The sequence below is a fragment of the Drosophila teissieri genome, chromosome 3R (genome assembly GCF_016746235.2).
Source record: "Drosophila teissieri strain GT53w chromosome 3R, Prin_Dtei_1.1, whole genome shotgun sequence".
In the NCBI taxonomy this organism is placed as follows: domain Eukaryota; kingdom Metazoa; phylum Arthropoda; class Insecta; order Diptera; family Drosophilidae; genus Drosophila; species Drosophila teissieri.
In genome coordinates, this window is record NC_053032.1 from 14,996,522 (window position 1) to 15,013,980 (window position 17,459).

The 17,459-nt window shown below is 45.1% G+C and overlaps 3 protein-coding genes across 3 annotated transcripts; 1 reads left to right on the top strand and 2 right to left on the bottom strand.

Moving 5' to 3' along the window:
• Positions 1-409: 409 nt before the first annotated feature.
• Positions 410-12,557, top strand: LOC122622160 (titin homolog). The gene is made up of 7 exons (XM_043800388.1): positions 410-845; positions 909-1,130; positions 1,204-1,247; positions 1,406-3,105; positions 3,165-3,248; positions 3,304-3,678; positions 3,744-12,557. The coding sequence occupies exons 1-7, from the start codon at positions 672-674 to the stop codon at positions 12,467-12,469; spliced, it is 11,325 nt and encodes a 3,774-aa protein (XP_043656323.1). The 5' UTR covers positions 410-671; the 3' UTR covers positions 12,470-12,557.
• Positions 12,558-12,869: 312 nt separating this feature from the next.
• Positions 12,870-15,396, bottom strand: LOC122622161 (glycerophosphodiester phosphodiesterase 1). Its single transcript, XM_043800389.1, has 6 exons — positions 15,136-15,396; positions 14,723-15,042; positions 14,499-14,647; positions 14,237-14,441; positions 14,003-14,178; positions 12,870-13,920 (listed from the first exon to the last, which is right to left on the bottom strand). The coding sequence occupies exons 2-6, from the start codon at positions 15,029-15,031 to the stop codon at positions 13,767-13,769; spliced, it is 993 nt and encodes a 330-aa protein (XP_043656324.1). The 5' UTR covers positions 15,032-15,042; positions 15,136-15,396; the 3' UTR covers positions 12,870-13,766.
• Positions 15,397-15,664: 268 nt separating this feature from the next.
• LOC122621376 (trypsin-4) lies at positions 15,665-16,930 on the bottom strand. Its single transcript, XM_043799221.1, has 3 exons — positions 16,317-16,930; positions 15,904-15,944; positions 15,665-15,831 (listed from the first exon to the last, which is right to left on the bottom strand). Exons 1-3 carry the CDS (start codon positions 16,928-16,930, stop codon positions 15,680-15,682), a joined length of 807 nt encoding a protein of 268 aa, XP_043655156.1. The 3' UTR covers positions 15,665-15,679.
• Positions 16,931-17,459: the final 529 nt, after the last annotated feature.

A 17,459-nucleotide genomic window follows, 5' to 3' on the forward strand; every position in this document is an offset into this window, starting at 1 on the left:
TCAATCGATTACTCTATGTTATGAAATTAGAATACTCTCATAAACTATTAAGTGACTATTTATTTTTTTTTTAAATAAAATACATTTTGTATTGTTATTTATTTTAATACATAACGTTTTCTGATTTAATTTTGCAGTTTGCGATACACATTCTTAACTGTACTTTATCTGCAGTTGTCCAACACTGCAGTAGGGGCTGTGTTAGCTGGGCTTCACTACTTTGTGATTATATACAATAAAAGTGTGACAATGTGATAAATTACTTGATCTTTAATAAAGATTTCGTTTCCCTTCAGGAAAGAAACTACTATCAATAACCACTTAATTAAAAACACTTTTTTTTAAGCAAGTTGTCAGTTCCCGCGCCCCAAAATTTAAATGTAACGCATAAGCCGGCGCATTAAAAGCGGGTTGGCATGTCCTGCGCGTCCATTGCAAAAAAATTCCTGCACAGAGTTTTCGCTACAATTAACTTTGGCAAGCTCGTAATGTAGGCCGTAAAAACCGTGTTTGGTGGTAAAGTGTGAGAGAAATCGGTGAAAAGTTGTTGGCCGTTGTGTGTACGTGTATTTGCAGTGTTATTTCAGTCCAATAGCTGCGGCTTTTCAAAGTGCTCGCTTCGGTATTCGTTTTCCCCGCACCCAAGCCGCATTTGCGACGCCGCTTGGAAAATGTCGCTGGATGGCGCCAGGTTGCGCTACGAGGACGAAAATGGTAAAACCGTGGTTCTGGCAGCCAAGGGGCGCTCCTTCCAGGTGGGCTCCTACTACAATTGCGACCTCATCCTGGAGGGGCCGGAGGAGGAGCGTCTAATTTGCGAAATAAACTGCGACGCCTTCGGCAGGGTGAGTCTGGATGGCAGGAAACCCCCCTTTACCGCCATAACATCCCGCATATTCCGCCCTCAGGTCATCATATATAACAAGTCCAGCGAAGACCCCATTCATCTCAACGACGCGGCCATCCATGCTGCAGGCAAGCGCCCTTTGCTACACGGTGGCAAGATTACCATTCGAGACAAGGTCTACACCTGGGAGTTCCCCAAGTCCTCCGAGCTACAGGAGGCGCCATGCACACCAGAGCGCCAGTTGCCCAACGAACAGGCCTCCAACTCCTGCCCTTCATTGAAGGTAATACCCGCAATCTGCTCCAGCTAGTACAGTCTTCCAAATCGCATAATTTCCCCAATTTTTTTTGATTCAGCAATCGCATCGTCTACAAGCCGAAAAACGCCTCACAGTCCACAAGTAAGTAAACTACAGCAGGCAGACGCCTGACCGACTACCTGGCCAACCCCTAAAATGTCTTCGGGCAACAACAATAGGAAAAAATCCCTACTTCGAGCATGTGTTGCCTGCCTTTTAATAGTCCTCATAAAACCTTATCTCTCCCTATCCCTTTTTAGTTTTCACTATAGCATCAATTCGGACGACGAAGGAAATACTTCTATAGAGTCTCGTGATCAGAATGAGAGCCATTTGGAGGAGGTTTCCCTGAATGAATCCATTCCACCCACTACAGAAGAGACACCTTGCGAGTCCCCGAAAGTAAATCTACTGGAGTCTACGCAGAATAAGGAAAACACCGCAACGCCACCAGGTAGCCACCAGAAGCTACTCAAGCTTTGCGCCATGTCCGACGTGGTGATCACCTCTTTCTCGCCGCGCGAGACTGGCGTTAAGATCGAGAAATCTTTTACATGTGTGCGGAAACCGGGCTACACCACGACGTCTTTGGCTGTATCCACGCCCAAGAGCGTCTACAGCACCCCCAAGGGCGGTGTGCTCTCTGAACTGAACGAAGACAGCTGCAGCCGAGACCTGATGGACTTTAGCACGCCATCCACCTCAAAGAAGACCAAGCGGGAGTCTTCTATGTTTCTGATAGACCTGACCACCCCATCAAAGCTACGACAAACACCCCAACAGACGCCTGCATTCAAACACACACCGAAACAGACGCCCATCAGTGTAGACAGCACCGACGAATCCTCAGATGCCTCCCCGTTAGTCATTGACATTACTAACTCTGACACACCGCCATCACCAAGCCCTTCGCAACGGTATAAAACTCCTCAGCGTCAGGCTGGCATCACTGGCGCCACACCTAAGAGAACGCCCCAGTCCCTGATGAAACGGGCGCTGCTTACCAGCACTAAGAAGCAGATCGCCGCCAACCAGCCCGTTAAGACCACCCCCGTGGTCACCCCCAAGCGGCCATCTCTTCTGGAGGCTCGTCGCCACTGCCTCACTACGCCTCGGCGTTTGCCATTCCACCCACAGCGGCGCACGCCAGTCCAGCGAGAAGGACAGGCGCGAGGAAACGCACCCAAGACCTCGCCACGCAAGCGGATATCTCTAATGGAATCTCCCAGGGAGAACAAGGTCTCACAGCTCAGAAAGTCTTTTGCGGCGGCCAAGCGTAGTCCCGGAGTTGACAAGAGCAACAAGCTCGTAGCCAAGGCACGTCGTTCGCTAAACTCCCCGAAATGTGGTTCCCCTAAGCCTGGATCATCCATGCCGTCATCGCCATGTTCAAGAAAAGCAATCGATGTTCCCCAGATCAACAGCTCCACTCCGGAAAAACCTGACGACTCAAAGGACGAGCTGAGCCGCACGTTCACAATAATGGATGATACCCAAGGAAAGGATCAGAGTGGCGCAGTGTTGGCAATCGAAGCGGTGACTGCTCTCGTAACTGGAGAAGTAGAGAATGATGTATCATTTCAGCTGAGTTCGCTAGTTGAAAAGGGTTTGCCGTCAGTGAGCTTAGAGGAGCCTACACCTGTCCAAGACAAAGTTGAATTAATCGGGCCAGAAACAGACGCGGAAGGTAAAGAAGATTCGTCACAGGACAATTTGAATCCTAAGCCAGATAGGGTCATAATCGAAGAGAATGAATGCGAACTAGATTCTTTTGTCAAAAATGAATTGGAAACAGCCAAAAGTCAAGCGGAAGGTAAGCAAGAAGATTGTGATCTTCAAGATGAGGAAGAAATCGTAACATTGTCCACTACAGTCGACAAACAACTTGAGGAAGTTGTTATTGAGGATAGCATTTGCGAAGAGGTTCATGCGAATATTCCTGAACAAACTCATCAGAATGGTATGTAATTATGATATGAAATAAATAAAATAAAAACTAAAGTTCTAAAACCTTTACAGGTAATTCTGAGAAAGTAATCGAGGAAAGTATTTGCGAAGAACTGCCATTGGAAAGTAGATCTACTGGTAACTCACATTTAATTGGTAAGCAATTTAAACTTTGTAATTCCCAAAATACATTTTCATTTTATTGCGAAAGGTGAGACATCTCAAAAAAAGGACCAACATACTCCAAATGCAGATACCCCCGTGGTTCGTAGAAGCTTGCGCCGCCTTTCTGTTGAACAGAGGGCAACGGCCACAACGCCACGGAGAAGCACTCGGCGATCCTCGATGGAAGCCAGCAGTAAGCCGTTACCGGAGAACGACAACAAGCGTTCGCGCCGTGCTTCCTGTTCAGCGATGGACAGTCAAGACGTGGTTACTCCCCGGCGGAAGCGTCGATTTACGCAAGAAATGTCCACACCAACTCGTCAATCGATGCGTCTTTTGAACACACCCAAGAGGACACTTCAGGTGGATGAATCTGTTGGCGACATGGGAGTCATATTGGAAGAAGTTGGTCCCGAAGATGGTAGGTTGATGCAATATCATTTATGGAATGGATAAAATATTTAATTTATATTATATTTGTTATAGATAATAAGTCTGCCGTAGCTGACGACGAAAATTATGGCAACGAACTGCCCGCTGATGATATCGACAAGGTAGATTACCACGGCCTAAGAGATTTATTGAAAACACCAAAAAGCTGCAGCACACCACGTTTTAAAGGGTTAAGGGAAATGATGCGAACTCCGAAAATTCCTGCCTCACCAATTCTGGGAAACATGGCAGAACTATTAGAAACCTCTGTTGGTAGGACTCCATACCACGAGAGGAGGAGCATTGCAGTAGCTCGCATGGAGCACGGAAAGCAACTAGACAATGTTCTGAAGACGCCCAGCGCCCGGAATATAATGGTGCCAAATGAACCAGCTAGCGCAGTTTTAAAGTCTCGCGAGGATTCCTTAGCGACAACCACAGAATACGATTTGAACATGACGAACAACACATTGCACTTGGACAAGATTTTCGATGACGTGCCCGAAACTACTGCGGCTAATATGGAAGACACGGAAACTGAGATAAATGTGACAACGATCAGCAACGCGACTGGTGTTGATCCTTTGGGGTCGTCAAAAAGGAATGAAACCGTGACATCAGAGGCACTGATGAGTGTCGGTCAGACAGCCACAACGCGCGATTCCCTGAAGGATCCCCTGACAAGCACCACTTACAAAGCTACCATGCAGGCCAATCCCAATCTTAGCGCCTTTGCAGAATGTGGCTCCAGGTCTTTTTCGCCCAACCCGAACGAGATGAGTGGAATCCAGTTGTTAGACCAGACGTCCGACTCAATGTTCTCCGAGGCGCTAGTAGTATCGGCCGTGGAGTCGTGCGAAGTCACTGTGGATGAGACGAGGGCTTTAGGCCAGACCAAACCTACTGATAACATTGAGGATCGCTCAGATACAGACTCAAATGTTGGCCTTACTGAGCCCCTGGTATTTAGTGATGATGAGGAGCCCAAGGAAGCGGAAGCAACTCCCAAAAAGTCTGACGGTGCTCAGAATACATCTACAGCCCACAAGCTTGAAGAATCTGTTGATCTGACGGAAAACAAAACTGCCAATGAGACATTAAGTAAATATGAGAACGATGCGGGTACTATTAGTGAAATTTCACTCATTGAAGTGGAAGACAGCACAATTGAGGGTAGTACTTGCGACCAATATCTCGAAGGTGACAAACTTCAAGAAAGAAACACTCTCTATATCGAATCAGCTAAGTCCGATAATACGGAATCACCACTTGAGGAAAATATTAAATCTGCTGTGGTGGATTCGACGATCCTAGAGTCAGAGGTATTTCCTTTGGACACAACCGCAGATAGTTCGATCAATTCTACTAATGTTCCTAATAGCAGTCTGGAAAAAACTATACCTGACCATGATCTTAAACAAGAAAATTGCAAGTCCACATCCGATGCCCAAGCCACTGCAATTACATCAGAAAAATCCTTTACCAATAAACGTGAGGTGAATACTGATGAACCACCAATCGAAATATCGCCTAAAGAACTTGATGATGATACCTCCAAACCACCTATTAAGCACTCTAAAGAACTTTCCGAAGAAAGCGGAGCAGATAAGGTTTCTACTGCTGAAGAATTTCCTTTGGACACAACCGCGGATAGTTCAATCAATTCTACTAATGTTCTTAATAGCAGTCTGGAAAAAACTTTACCTGAGCATGATCTTAAACAAGAAAATTGCAAGTCCACATCCGATGCCCAAGCCACTGCAATTACATCAGAAAAATCTTTTACCGACATAGATCGATCAGTTGTCAACGTATCACCATTCAATAAACGTGAGGTGAATACTGATGAACCACCAATCGAAATATCGCCTAATGAACTTGATGATGAGACCTCCAAACCACCTATTGAGCACTCTGAAGAACTTTCCGAAGAAAGCGGAGCAGATAAGGTTTCTACTGCTGAAGAATTTCCTTTGGACACAACCGCGGATAGTTCAATCAATTCTACTAATGTTCTTAATAGCAGTCTGGAAAAAACTTTACCTGAGCATGATCTTAAACAAGAAAATTGCAAGTCCACATCCGATGCCCAAGCCACTGCAATTACATCAGAAAAATCTTTTACCGAAATATCCTCCAAACCACCTATTGAGCACTCTGAAGAAATTTCCGAAGAAAGCGAACCAGATAAGGCTTCTACTGCTGCAGAATCTGATCAACCAGAAACTTTGCCCTCCCAAAAAGATTCACCAGCAGAATCTAAGCAACCATTCACTGAATCACATTCCGATGAACTTGTACAAGAAACCAACTGTAATGAGGTTTCCATTGATGGTGAAGTCATTAAACCAGCCATTGAGACTTTGCCTTTCGTGGAACAAAAGCAAGTACCTGATGTTTCCACTGATGCAGAACCTTATCAACATTGCATCAAAAGTTCGCCTCTTAACGAAGAGAAAAATCAAACTGATGAGGTACACTCTTCAGTTAATACTGATCAAGAAGTAGAACCATATCCCGTCAAAGACGTTTTAAAAGAAGCCAAAGCTGATGAACCTATCCAACCCGTCATCAAAACCAAACCTATGGAGGAACTTCAAGAAGAAGCGAGACCTGATGAGGCGCCTACTGTTAGTGACAGTCCTGTTAAAGGATTCATCGAAACGAAAGCTGATGATAATATCGTTAAACCAATCATCGAAACATCACCTAGGATAGAACCTCCAGAAGAAGCATGTCCTGATGAGGTGTCTTCTGTAAGTGAAAGTGATAAAGTAGCTATCGAAGGGCCACCTGCCGAAACATTGTCTGTGGAAGAAAATACTATTGATAAAACGACAAAACCAACCATCGAAGTGCCTGATTTAAGTGAAATTGATCAACTAAACATGGAAAATTCACCAGCCGAAGAACTGCCTGAGAAAGAAAAACCTGTTGAAACTATACAGCCAATCATCGAAACATCACCCGGCGATAAAGACCAAATAGAAGCCAGTCCTACAGAGGTTTCATCCGCTAGTAAAATGGATAATGTAGTTGTGGAAACTAATCCTCAAACAGATGAGATAATTCCTCCAGATGAAATTAAAATCTGCGGGCAGGTATATACACGTGATACTAGCATCAGTAACACCATCGATGGGGTCTCTGATATTGATCGAGATAAAATTCAGGATCACCACAGTACTCAAAACTTATCTTTGAATTCTTCCTCTGAAGTTCAATGCGTAAGTAAAGCGGAAGAATCTTTAAACAATTCCACTGCAGCATTTGAAATCGAACATTCTGAAGATGTGGTGCATGCGACGACTTCTATAGACGCAGATATTTCCAAGAAAAGTGAAGAGGAGAAAATGGAAACTGTGCCAATTGACGTAGGTTGTGCTAATCATTCTTCAATTGCGTGCGTACTTGCCAATGTAGTCTCAGACGGGGATGCCAGCAAAGCTGTTTCAAAAGATAAGGACGAACTAGAAATATCAACCAATTCATCTAAAATTCCCCCAAGCTGCACCCAGGATTCTCTCAAGACTTCTCTTTCTGTGACATCAACTTCTCAGGATGAAAGCGGTCAAAAACACGTCGTATTAGAGGAATCATCGAATGAAATTATGGCTGCTGATAAAGAGAATTCTGAGAAAAATAAAGAAAACATATCGGACGATACCTTGAGCGTAGTTGAGCAAACTTCAGTGGAACAAACTTCACTAATTCATCATTCTTCATCTTTAACAGATCAGAATACAGATGTTTCTATCATGGAGGAATCCGAAGCTGTCGCTGCAGAGGAATCTATGGAATGCCAAGCTAACAAGGATTCTAAAACAGAGGTGATTCAGTTAGATGCCTCTACCATTGTTGAGCAAGATACACTAGATGAAAGTACATCAGTAATAGAGGATATTGATCAATCCACGGAAATTACTACGCCTGAGGAAGTATCTGATGTCGACAAAATAAAAGAAGCTAACACGATGGACAAAGAAGAATCCACTGAATCCCAGCATTCTGATCAAAAGGATAATGACGATGAGGTTATTCTATTGGATGCCTCAAGCTTAGATGAAAGTTGCACAGAACCATCCGGCTCAGTCCACACACATGCAGATATGGAGATGGTCAAAAACGAAGGAGAGAAATGTAATCAAAGCCAATCTGACGATGAGGTGATTTTGTTAGATACCTCAAGCATTGTTGACCAGTGTTCACTAAATGAAGATTCGTTAATTCAAGATCAAATCGAAGATACTATTCCACAGGGTATCTTAATTCAAGCCAATGACGCAAAAGAATCTGTGTCTGAAGAGCCATCTAACCAAAACGGAGTAACGGAGAAGGTGATTCAGTTGGATTCCTCGATCATAGTTGAACAGTCTATATGCAATGCAAATTCTATTAGTGAGGATTCTGTCACTGAACCAGCCACCGAAAAAGAAATCTGCCCTAAGATTTTAACTGTAAACGCTGCTGCCTCTTCACCACACCATTTGGAGTCGCAAAAAAGTGACCTAAAAATAAATCAGATAGAAGATCTCCCAGAGGATACCACATCTGCATCAGCAATAGGGCTAAATTCCTCAAGTGCCAATGTCGATCTTCTTAATGTTTCTTCAGCACGTGACATTGAGTTCCCTATTTCTAAAGTAGAAGACAAACCTAAGGACGTTTCTGATGCAATGGCAGATGCACAAGAAGCTCCAACTGAAGCAGAGGATGCTGTCATGCAAGAAAGTGACATTTTGATAACCTCATCACACACGGATGAATTAGACCTGCATAGATCGCTTCCTCAAACTGAGAATGTATCGAGCGAGGATGTTCAAAGTGCTAAAGATGGTCACGAAGTAGAAGAGGTGGAAATAATATCGGAGGAAAATGAGAATATTGTTCGCGCTGCAGAGCAGAAGGCACAGCCCGGTGATCCAGCTACTTGTAGTTCTAATAGTTCAATAGGCCAGGCACCAGAATCAACGGCTGTCGAAGCCACTTCCGTTATACCTCACGAAGATCCCGCTGACGTTAATCAGAAAGAAACTGACGAATTTAAATCTTCTATTTCTTCTTCTAAGGCACCTTCAGCAAACGAGCCACAAGTTGTAGTCACTATTGAAGAATCTGCCGACGTCACAAAAACAAGTGATGGCGAAGACGCTACGAATAACTTACAAGAAAAAGACAATATACCCATGGAACCAGATACTGTTCAAGAACAAGAAGACGGAACACATATCAGGACAGTGTCCGAAGATACATCTGCTCCAGCAAAAACAGAGTCCACTTCTGCAGTTGGTTCTGACCAAGAAATGTTAGCCATTAAAGATGATGCTGGGCTCGGGCAGCCCAATGCTGAGGATAAACCATCTGAGGAGCCTATCCACAGTACTTCAACAGATTCGAAAAGTAAAGAGCGACCCGTTGTTATACATAATAAAGTAGAGATCCCTACTTCCGAACCAACAATATCCCCCGAGCCAACGGAGATGTCCCTACCTAACCGAAGGTCTTCAAACCAGGAAGAAAAGTCACCGCATGAAGAAGACACTAAGCCAATAAAAAGAGTGACTAGGAAGGGATCGGCTTCCGCTGATAGACCTGCTGAGGTCGAGCGTCCGAAGAGAGTGGCGAGAAAACCGTCTGCTGAGGTTTTGGAAATAGAAGACCGTGCTAGGGATACTAAGCAAGATGTTGATCTCAGTATTAAATCTAGGGGTCGAGCTAGAAAACCGCCATCGGATGTAAATGAGGACAAAGCGGAAGTTATTACAGAGAAAAGAAGAGGGCGAACACGAACTCCATCAGTAGAAGTTACTGAAACTACAGCAAATGTCGAACCGAAAGAAAACGACGATGACATTAAATCTGAAGAAGCTCTTCAACCCATCCTAGAGGAAGTACCAGAGCCAGAAGTTGAGGAAAGGATCGAGTCAAATGCAGAAGAGGAGATCATTATAGACAAACCCAAGAAACGATTACGGAAGGCAACTTCAAAGGAATCGGATACTCTATCGGATAATATAGAAAAGATTAATACTGATTTGGAAGTTGTCAAAGAAGCTGGAAGTACTCATTCGAATAACACCGAGCAACGAGATGATCAGGATCCTATTGTCTTGCCAGCCAAGTCAGAGGTGGAAGCCGATTTAGAAGGTGAAAGGGATGTGCAGGATACCAACCTAAAACAGACCACTATAGAACGACCCAAAAGACGCGGAAGAAAGGCATCTGCTGAAACTGACACCGCATCCGAGAAAATCGAAAAGGCTGAAGATCATTTGGAGGCCATTAATGAAGATGGAAATCAAGATAACAATCCAGAGATGGAGCGCCAAGTATATATGGCAATTATACCAAATACAAGCAATGAAGAAGAGAAACTAAAAACAGAAGTTTTAGAAGATGTAGAGCCAAATCCAAAACGACGAGTGCGGAAAGCATCTGCAAAGGAAACGAACACAACATCGCCCAAAAGGGAAAAGACTGAAGATATTTTAGCAGCAGTAGTAGAAGTGGAATCTGCGCTGTCCAGTAAACACAATTCGAGTCACTCGGAACAAATGGGACCAAAAGAGCCTGCGCCGGTTGCTACTTCAAATATATCCAAGGAAGATCTAGATCCAGATAATGTGCCAAATGTCTCATCGGAAAAAAGAGTGCAAAAGGAATCTACAGAGGACAAAAGCATCGTTCCAGACAAAAAGCATAAACTTGAAAGCCGGCGCTCTATCGAAAAGCAGGACGATGTACCGAAAGAGACGGGTAAAACTCGGGCGGAGAGACCAAAGCGAAGAGGTCGTAAGCAATCGGACGATATAGTAGAATCCAGCGCACCAAATGACGCACACAGTCCTGAAACGGAGAAGGCGTTGGTTTCCGTCCAAGAGGATAACCCAAATCCAGCTGATCAAGATATACCGAAAAAACGAGCCCGAAAATCAGCTGAGCTTAAGCATGCAACTGTAGAGGAGCATGCTAAGGAAGATCACGTTGAAAGACCGAAGCGTAGAGGACGCAAGCCTTCCGTAGACATTGATCACGTTGCCCAAGATGTTCTGGAAAAACCAAGGCGGAGGGGTAGAACACCGGCAGAGCATGAATCTCACCATCTGGGCGATGAAAAGCAGGAACCAGTTGTAGAGCCTGCGAAAAAGACCAGGCGCATTGCACGCAAGGCTTCTGCGGAAACGGTTGAAGTCGTTTCAAGTAGCGGGGAAGAGCATCTTCAGCAAATCGACGAGGCAACCGAACCAGTCGCAGAATCGGAAACGGCACCATCCGAACTTATTCCACAGGAGGGCGAGGAACATAAGACCCGGCGACGCGGACGTAAGCCAACTGTGGAAACGGTTGAGGGGTCGATAAAAAATACACCAACAGAGGAACCAGTTGCCCTTCCCACTCATTCACGCAGACGTGGACGCAAAGCTACCGAAGATGAGGCCTTAACAACTGCAGATCTGGCTGAGCCGAAGGCAAAGGTTCGTATACGCAGGGCGTCCTTGGAGCCAGAACATAAGGTAGAGACCTCAGCAGAGTCCCACCAGAGTTCCGAGGTCGTGGAACTGCCAGCGGCCAAGACAACGCGCCGCGGAAGAAAGCCAAGTGCAGATATAGAAGCGACCTCACCGGAAAAGAAACCACCATCTCGACGAGTCCGCAAGGCATCAGCGAGTGTCGATGAGGAACCGCCAGCGGCCAAGAAAACGGCAAATCGTCGCGGTCGTAAAAACGAAGCTCATGAGGACGAGGAAAAAAAACTGATCGACTTGCAGGACTTGCCTACCGAAATTGTTTCGGCACTCGTGGTCACATCGGGAAACCCCTCGAAGGCTGCCGATGAAGAAGAGCTTACTCCACGCCGCCGAGAGGGCCGTAACCTGCCACGTAAAAACTACGAGGAGGCACCAGACGATGATAAGCCGCATTCCGGACTGCGGCGGGCACGCAAGCCTGCGGCAAGCAAGGCTCTGGCCAACAAGGCGTCAGAGTCTGATCCACTTCCAGCTACGCCCGTAACCAAACAACCACCTGTGAAAGAAGAATCTACACCCGACAACACAGTTTCTCTTCCAGAGCCCACTACCTCGCAGCGACGCGAAGGACGAAACCTGCCGCGCAAGAACTACACGGAGGCTCCGGACGACGACAAGCCCACACCGGCTCGTAGTCGCCGCGTACGTAACCTGACTTCAAAGGCCTTGGAATTAATTGTGGACTCTTCGCCGCGTCCGGCGACTCCGAAAAGGCCGAAGGGCAAGGGAGTAGACGTTGAGGAGCCACCAGCAAAAAAGGCCACCCCAGAGATTCCATCAACAACAGAAACGTCCGGACCTGAGGAGGAGCCGGTGCCAGCAACCAAAGGGCGCGGTACTCGTCGAAAGGCTGATCACAGCGATTTGGAGGAACCGGAAGTTAAAACGGCCAAAAAGAACGTACGCGGCGCGGGACGTAAAACCAAAGTCGAGACTGAAACGGAGGAGCATCCACCCATTAAAAAGCCGCGGGGCGGATCACGTGCCAAAACGCCTTCGGAGGAGGTGGCCATTACTCTGGAGGAGGAACCGGTGAAGAAGCCTGCCGCTCGCAGTCGAGCAAAAGGCGCCAAGGCCGCAGAGCCGGAGCAGCCCGCCGAGGATCCCCAAGTCGAAGTCACCTCCTCCAAACCGGCGCCGGCAGCTCGAGGTGGACGAGGCCGGAAGGTGCACTTCGAGGCGGCACCGGAGACCTCTGCTAGTGAGAGTGCGCCATCATCACAGCGCGCAACTCGATCACGACGAAAGTAAAATCACATCTATTTCATTCATAAGCTTGAACTACTCTGTATAATTTTTTTAGTTATTTTTTAATCTGAACTACTTCAATTTACGTTAACTTGTGTAAAAAAAATGTTTCATTTATGTATCAATTAATGAAGGCATGTTAATTTTTAATTTCTCTTGTTAAATCCCCATTTCGGTGGAATATCGTTGGGATGGCTCCCCTAGCGCAGAAACAAAAACTAACCTTAATAGACTTAAGGCATTACAAAATATTAATACATATACATATATATAGTTTATCTCTTAAGACATTATCAAAACTCCCCAAAAATAATAAAGATTCGTAAACCAATTGGAAAAAAACATATTGAAGAGGCAGGTGTATGAATTTAAATCAATCGTTGCAATCATCTTTATTTTCTTTAATAATCACAATAAAATGTAGTTTTAATTAATTCTGCTTTTTGGTATAGACATATACATATATTGCTGGTAAGCATTTTGTAGATTTTTGATTGATTACATTTGGGATTTGGGTAACAAGGGGAATTGAGGAAAGCTTGTTGTGTGTATATATAGCATCCAAAAATCATACGCCATATACGGCGTATGATTGTGTTGAGTACATAGTAGAAATATTGTACATCATACAAAGTTTGAGAACATAATCGTATAAAATAAATTACAGTACTCGTCAAATAAAATAACAACATAAATTAATCAGGACGTAAATAAAACAAGATTGAATGCGAGTTCCTCGACTATCAGATACCCGTTACTCAACTAGTGGGAGTGCGATCGAAAAAGTTCAACATTTGTTATTTGTCGTTAGAGTGGGCGTGGCAGCATCAGAAAACAAATTTGCGCTGTGTCTAGTTCTCCGGAATCTCAACTTTCTAGCTTTTTGAGTTCCCGAGACCTTGACGCTCATACGGACGGACAACCAGACGGTGGACACACGGACATGGTCAGATGGACTCGGCTACTGATCCTGATCAAGAATGTATATAGTTTAAACGGTAGGAAACGCTTCCTCCTGCCTGTTACATACTTTTCAACGAATCTTGTATACTCTACGAGTAACGGGTATAAATAATAAAAGCTTCAGCTAAACAGAAGTAAAGCATATAAATTAACAAATTATAACTTACATCTCACTGGTACCGGTAAGCTTGGGATAATACTTTCTAAAGCTTCTACAAAAACACATGCGTACTTAAGTTTGTCTTAAGGGCTAAGCTCTGCAAGCTAAATGCAAACAGTTTGTGTATGGTGTGCGTCGATCTAAGTCGTTATCGTTCGTTAAAATCCTCAAGGATCCTTAGGCTTTCATAAGGACGTGCGGTTCTGACCGCAACGAGTCTGTTAGGTACTGGATCTTCATGGTCTTTTGGAAGTATCTTTTCTCGTTGGGTGAGTTAACCATATAGACTATTGGACGGACGCCCACGTTGCGCCACAGATCGGCAATGTGGCTGAAAAATAAACATGAAACCAAATGTCGAATTAGTATCAGCTCTCAATAAAATAATAATTATTAGAATAATATTGTCTTACAAGTTAATCTCATCTTTGCAGAGAAAAACTACGCTTATTCCTATCACGGGTGCAATTATGTTGCGAAAAATAGCGCCGTAGATAGAGGTAATAAGTGTAGAGGACTTGAGGATGGCCAGTGACAAGTAGGTCTCGTGCCAAAGGCCGCAAATTATTTCAGGCTTTAGTTTTCGGAGCTGAAAGAAACGGATGAGTTAAAATAAAATATATAATAATAATCAATTTATGTTTCACCTGGTAAATGGCTAGTGGTGATCGACTGATGACAATTGTGCGCTGAGCAAACGACTCGTCGGCAGTCATAAACTTCTGCAGTTGGTTTATCATCCTGGCGCTGTTGTCGTGCAGACGCAAAAACACTGTGGTCTCAGCAGCCTCCGCCTCCAAGAAATCGGATAATTGCCTGAGGGGAGCCACCGCTTCCGCTTCGTACTGCGACCTGTGTGCGATGACTTATAATAATTTAAAGGCATTTCCAGTTGATTGATGGACTCACCCCATTGGGTGTTGCTCTGTGATGTTTAGCTTTTGCAACTCCCCCAGCGGCTGTGCAACATTTATTTTTGCGGGGTTAGCCACGACAATTTCACCGCAGGACGTAAGGCCGGCATCCAGAAGCACGTTCCGATATCCACGTGCAAGACACTGTTTTAAGGGGGTGGAAAAGGGGATGTTATTGATTTTCGTGCTGCCAACCACCCGGCTCGTGACGTCACCCACCTTCTTAATGGCTGCCTTGGAGTTTTCGGGCGCATCAAAGCCGGCCGCCCGGTTGGCGATTGGCCAGTAACTGGGCCATTCCTCCGGAGAACTGAGAAGGCTTAGGAGTCGCTTCTCGTTGGGACTTCGTTGCAGCTTGACGAATTTGGAGGCGATGCAGACAACGAGCAAGGTGAGAGTGCACCACGGGATGGCCAGGTTGCAAAAGAGCCAGAATACGTTGAAGCAGAAGAAGATCAGGCTCACGGAGCAGCACAACAGCTGGTAAATCATTTTGAGGGCCAGCCACAACAAACGCCAATAGGACATTCAGCACAGAACTATGTGGATGTGCACATGGATGGATATAAATGGACATAAAGGTTGCTGATCCAAGGTGTCTTATGTCTGTGTGTCCATTCAGATGCACTTACCCTAAATAGAATGCGTGCCGCCACCACCACCCGCTAGTGCACCACTTGCCACTCCCTCCTCAGATGCTTTCGATTATGTGCTGTTTCTTTGATTGTGCTGTTTGCTGGATTTTCTATTGCGTGCAGGCGGCTTCGGTTTCCTTATAGCAAAGGGCCACTTTTCGAATGGATTCTTTCAATAATAACCGTCGAAAAAGCAAATCAAATTTCGCACAATATACGCTCCGTACATTTTCTCAGCCAGTTTTCTATCGCTGCTTGCGCTTATCACTTATCGTTATCGTCTTTTAACCCCGATCAGCTGTTTGGGTATCGATGAAGTATGGTTGTAAGGGCGCGCTTTTTTGAAAGTCATAAGTCAAAATAAAATAAAACTACAAAAATATATAAGTTATTAGCGTAGTTTTATATATATTATAGATTAAGTGGCAGTTATAATCCCTAACAGAAGGCAAAGGAAATGAAATACAATTCCCAAAATATTTCAAGCAATTCATGCAGTAATTTTTTAATCTTTTAAAGTCCCATTTAATCAGCGGAAATTCTACAACTTTGTGAGTAGCCGTATCCAGCGGCGAATAGTAGGATGGGCCAGGCGGGTGTAGACTCCTGGATAGTACGGATCCGCGCAGCCTACTCCCCAGGATACGATTCCGATGAGGGTCCCCTGTGCGCTGATCGGACCTCCGCTGTCGCCTGAAAATCGCAAAGTTCACTGTGTCATTATCAAGCTGTCGATTATACATAATTGTAATTATCTGGGCTCACCTTGGCATGCGTCTGTGTTTCTGGCGGCCGCGCAGAACATTCTGAAAGATAATGTTAATTGGGTATTAATTGGCTTTGCCTTACCAATAAACACTTGATAGATAGAGCATTAAATGGAGATTTATCTTCAGGAACAACACCGTATCGAAAACTACTATGTTGTGATAGGTGCCAATTATTTTGAATTCGCTCAAGCTAGAAGCTTTGCTAATTATTGTGGCTTGTATCTTCTAGAAGAAGCAGTGAGTGAAGCAAGAGTGAGATAAATTCTAAATTTGTTGAATCAAGCCTCTTGGTATAAAAATAACTTATGAATGGAATATGATGCGAATATGACAAGCAAGACCATAAATGTATCCTTTTGTGTTCCAATGATAACCGGGAGCGGCCCATGTTTCCATTCCCCTGCTTACGCCTCGGTGACGCCTCCGTGATGGCGCAGATCGTTGTGGCACTTCTCTTGGTTGACTGTCAGCACCGTAGTGCTCTTGAGTACCGGCGACAGGACGGGATTGGAGGTGCTCATGTGTCCCCAGCCCGAGACGACGGCGGGCAAGCTGTCCGAGATGGCCTCGCCCACGGTGGGCAACTGAATGGGCGCCACTTTGCCCAGCGGCAAGCTGAGTGCACCGTCCGCCGTTCGCAGAAGGGCCACGTCAAAGTTCATGTCCGCCCGATCGTAGGCCGGATGCTTGTAGATGGCCTTGACCGGCTGAACACTGCCGCCCGAGGTACGCTTGACGCTGCCCTGGCGGAGGGTGAATTCCCGCGGCTGCTGCTCATGGCCGTCGATGCAATGTGCGGCCGTAATGGCCCAGTTGCTGGAGAGGATCGAGGCGCCGCAGATGTGGACCGTTTGGCGGCGTAGCGAGAGCTGGTATGGAAACTGGCCCTCGGCGGCCTCGCGCCCGTTCACAATCCGACTGTCCGGCTGCCGGGGGACGGCAGCATCTAAGCGAGATGCTTCCAGGATCACAAGGACCCAAGCTATGAGAAGAAACGGAATCGGAGCTCGGCACTTTTGCATGACGCTGCGAACGAGTGGAAACTAACCAGTATTGGGAATCCGTAAGTCGATATATTCAATGGCGCATTATCAATCACGGCTGTTATCTTGTGGGGTACACGATTTCTGTAGAAGCTGCACCGTTGCCCGTAATTAGCCATTGTCGTTTGGGTTTTTTCTTTGCCTATCTTCCAGATTCTCTGATTTTATTACTGCGGTGACGACGGCAATGAACTTCCGCAAGAGCATCGGGGAAATGCCGAAAAGGTTAACCCAATTTGATAAATAAGTTAGTTCCTGAAAGTGCAATTGTAATGGGGAGATCATAATGAAATGTATGCCGTATAGAACATCCAATATCCAATTAACGTAAAATATCTTTTCGTTTAAGTAAGTTCTATTTATTAACGGTCGATTTTTTGAGGTATAGAAATCGTGGTTTGTGGCTCTATAAATCGATAAAATTATAATTAACTTTCCTAAGTCAATGATTTTAACTCAAATGATTTTATTTAGTCGCATGCTAGTAAAATATTTACGAAATTTTTTT

What these genes read in the sequence shown, in the direction of transcription:
- LOC122622160 (XM_043800388.1), top strand. Translation starts at nt 672, where the DNA reads ATGTCGCTGGATGGCGCCAGGTTGCGCTACGAGGACGAAAATGGTAAA. An exon ending in ACTCCTGCCCTTCATTGAAG is followed by an intron (nt 1,131 to 1,203) that starts GTAATACCCGCA and finishes TTTTTGATTCAG; the next exon opens with CAATCGCATCGTCTACAAGC. An exon ending in TGAACAAACTCATCAGAATG is followed by an intron (nt 3,106 to 3,164) that starts GTATGTAATTAT and finishes AAACCTTTACAG; the next exon opens with GTAATTCTGAGAAAGTAATC.
- LOC122622161 (XM_043800389.1), bottom strand. Translation starts at nt 15,031, where the DNA reads ATGTCCTATTGGCGTTTGTTGTGGCTGGCCCTCAAAATGATTTACCAG. An exon ending in CCAAGGCAGCCATTAAGAAG is followed by an intron (nt 14,648 to 14,722) that starts GTGGGTGACGTC and finishes CCCTTAAAACAG; the next exon opens with TGTCTTGCACGTGGATATCG. An exon ending in TGCAAAGATGAGATTAACTT is followed by an intron (nt 13,921 to 14,002) that starts GTAAGACAATAT and finishes TTTATTTTTCAG; the next exon opens with CCACATTGCCGATCTGTGGC.
- LOC122621376 (XM_043799221.1), bottom strand. Translation starts at nt 16,930, where the DNA reads ATGCAAAAGTGCCGAGCTCCGATTCCGTTTCTTCTCATAGCTTGGGTC. An exon ending in CACGGAGGCGTCACCGAGGC is followed by an intron (nt 15,945 to 16,316) that starts GTAAGCAGGGGA and finishes ATTATCTTTCAG; the next exon opens with AATGTTCTGCGCGGCCGCCA. An exon ending in AAACACAGACGCATGCCAAG is followed by an intron (nt 15,832 to 15,903) that starts GTGAGCCCAGAT and finishes TGCGATTTTCAG; the next exon opens with GCGACAGCGGAGGTCCGATC.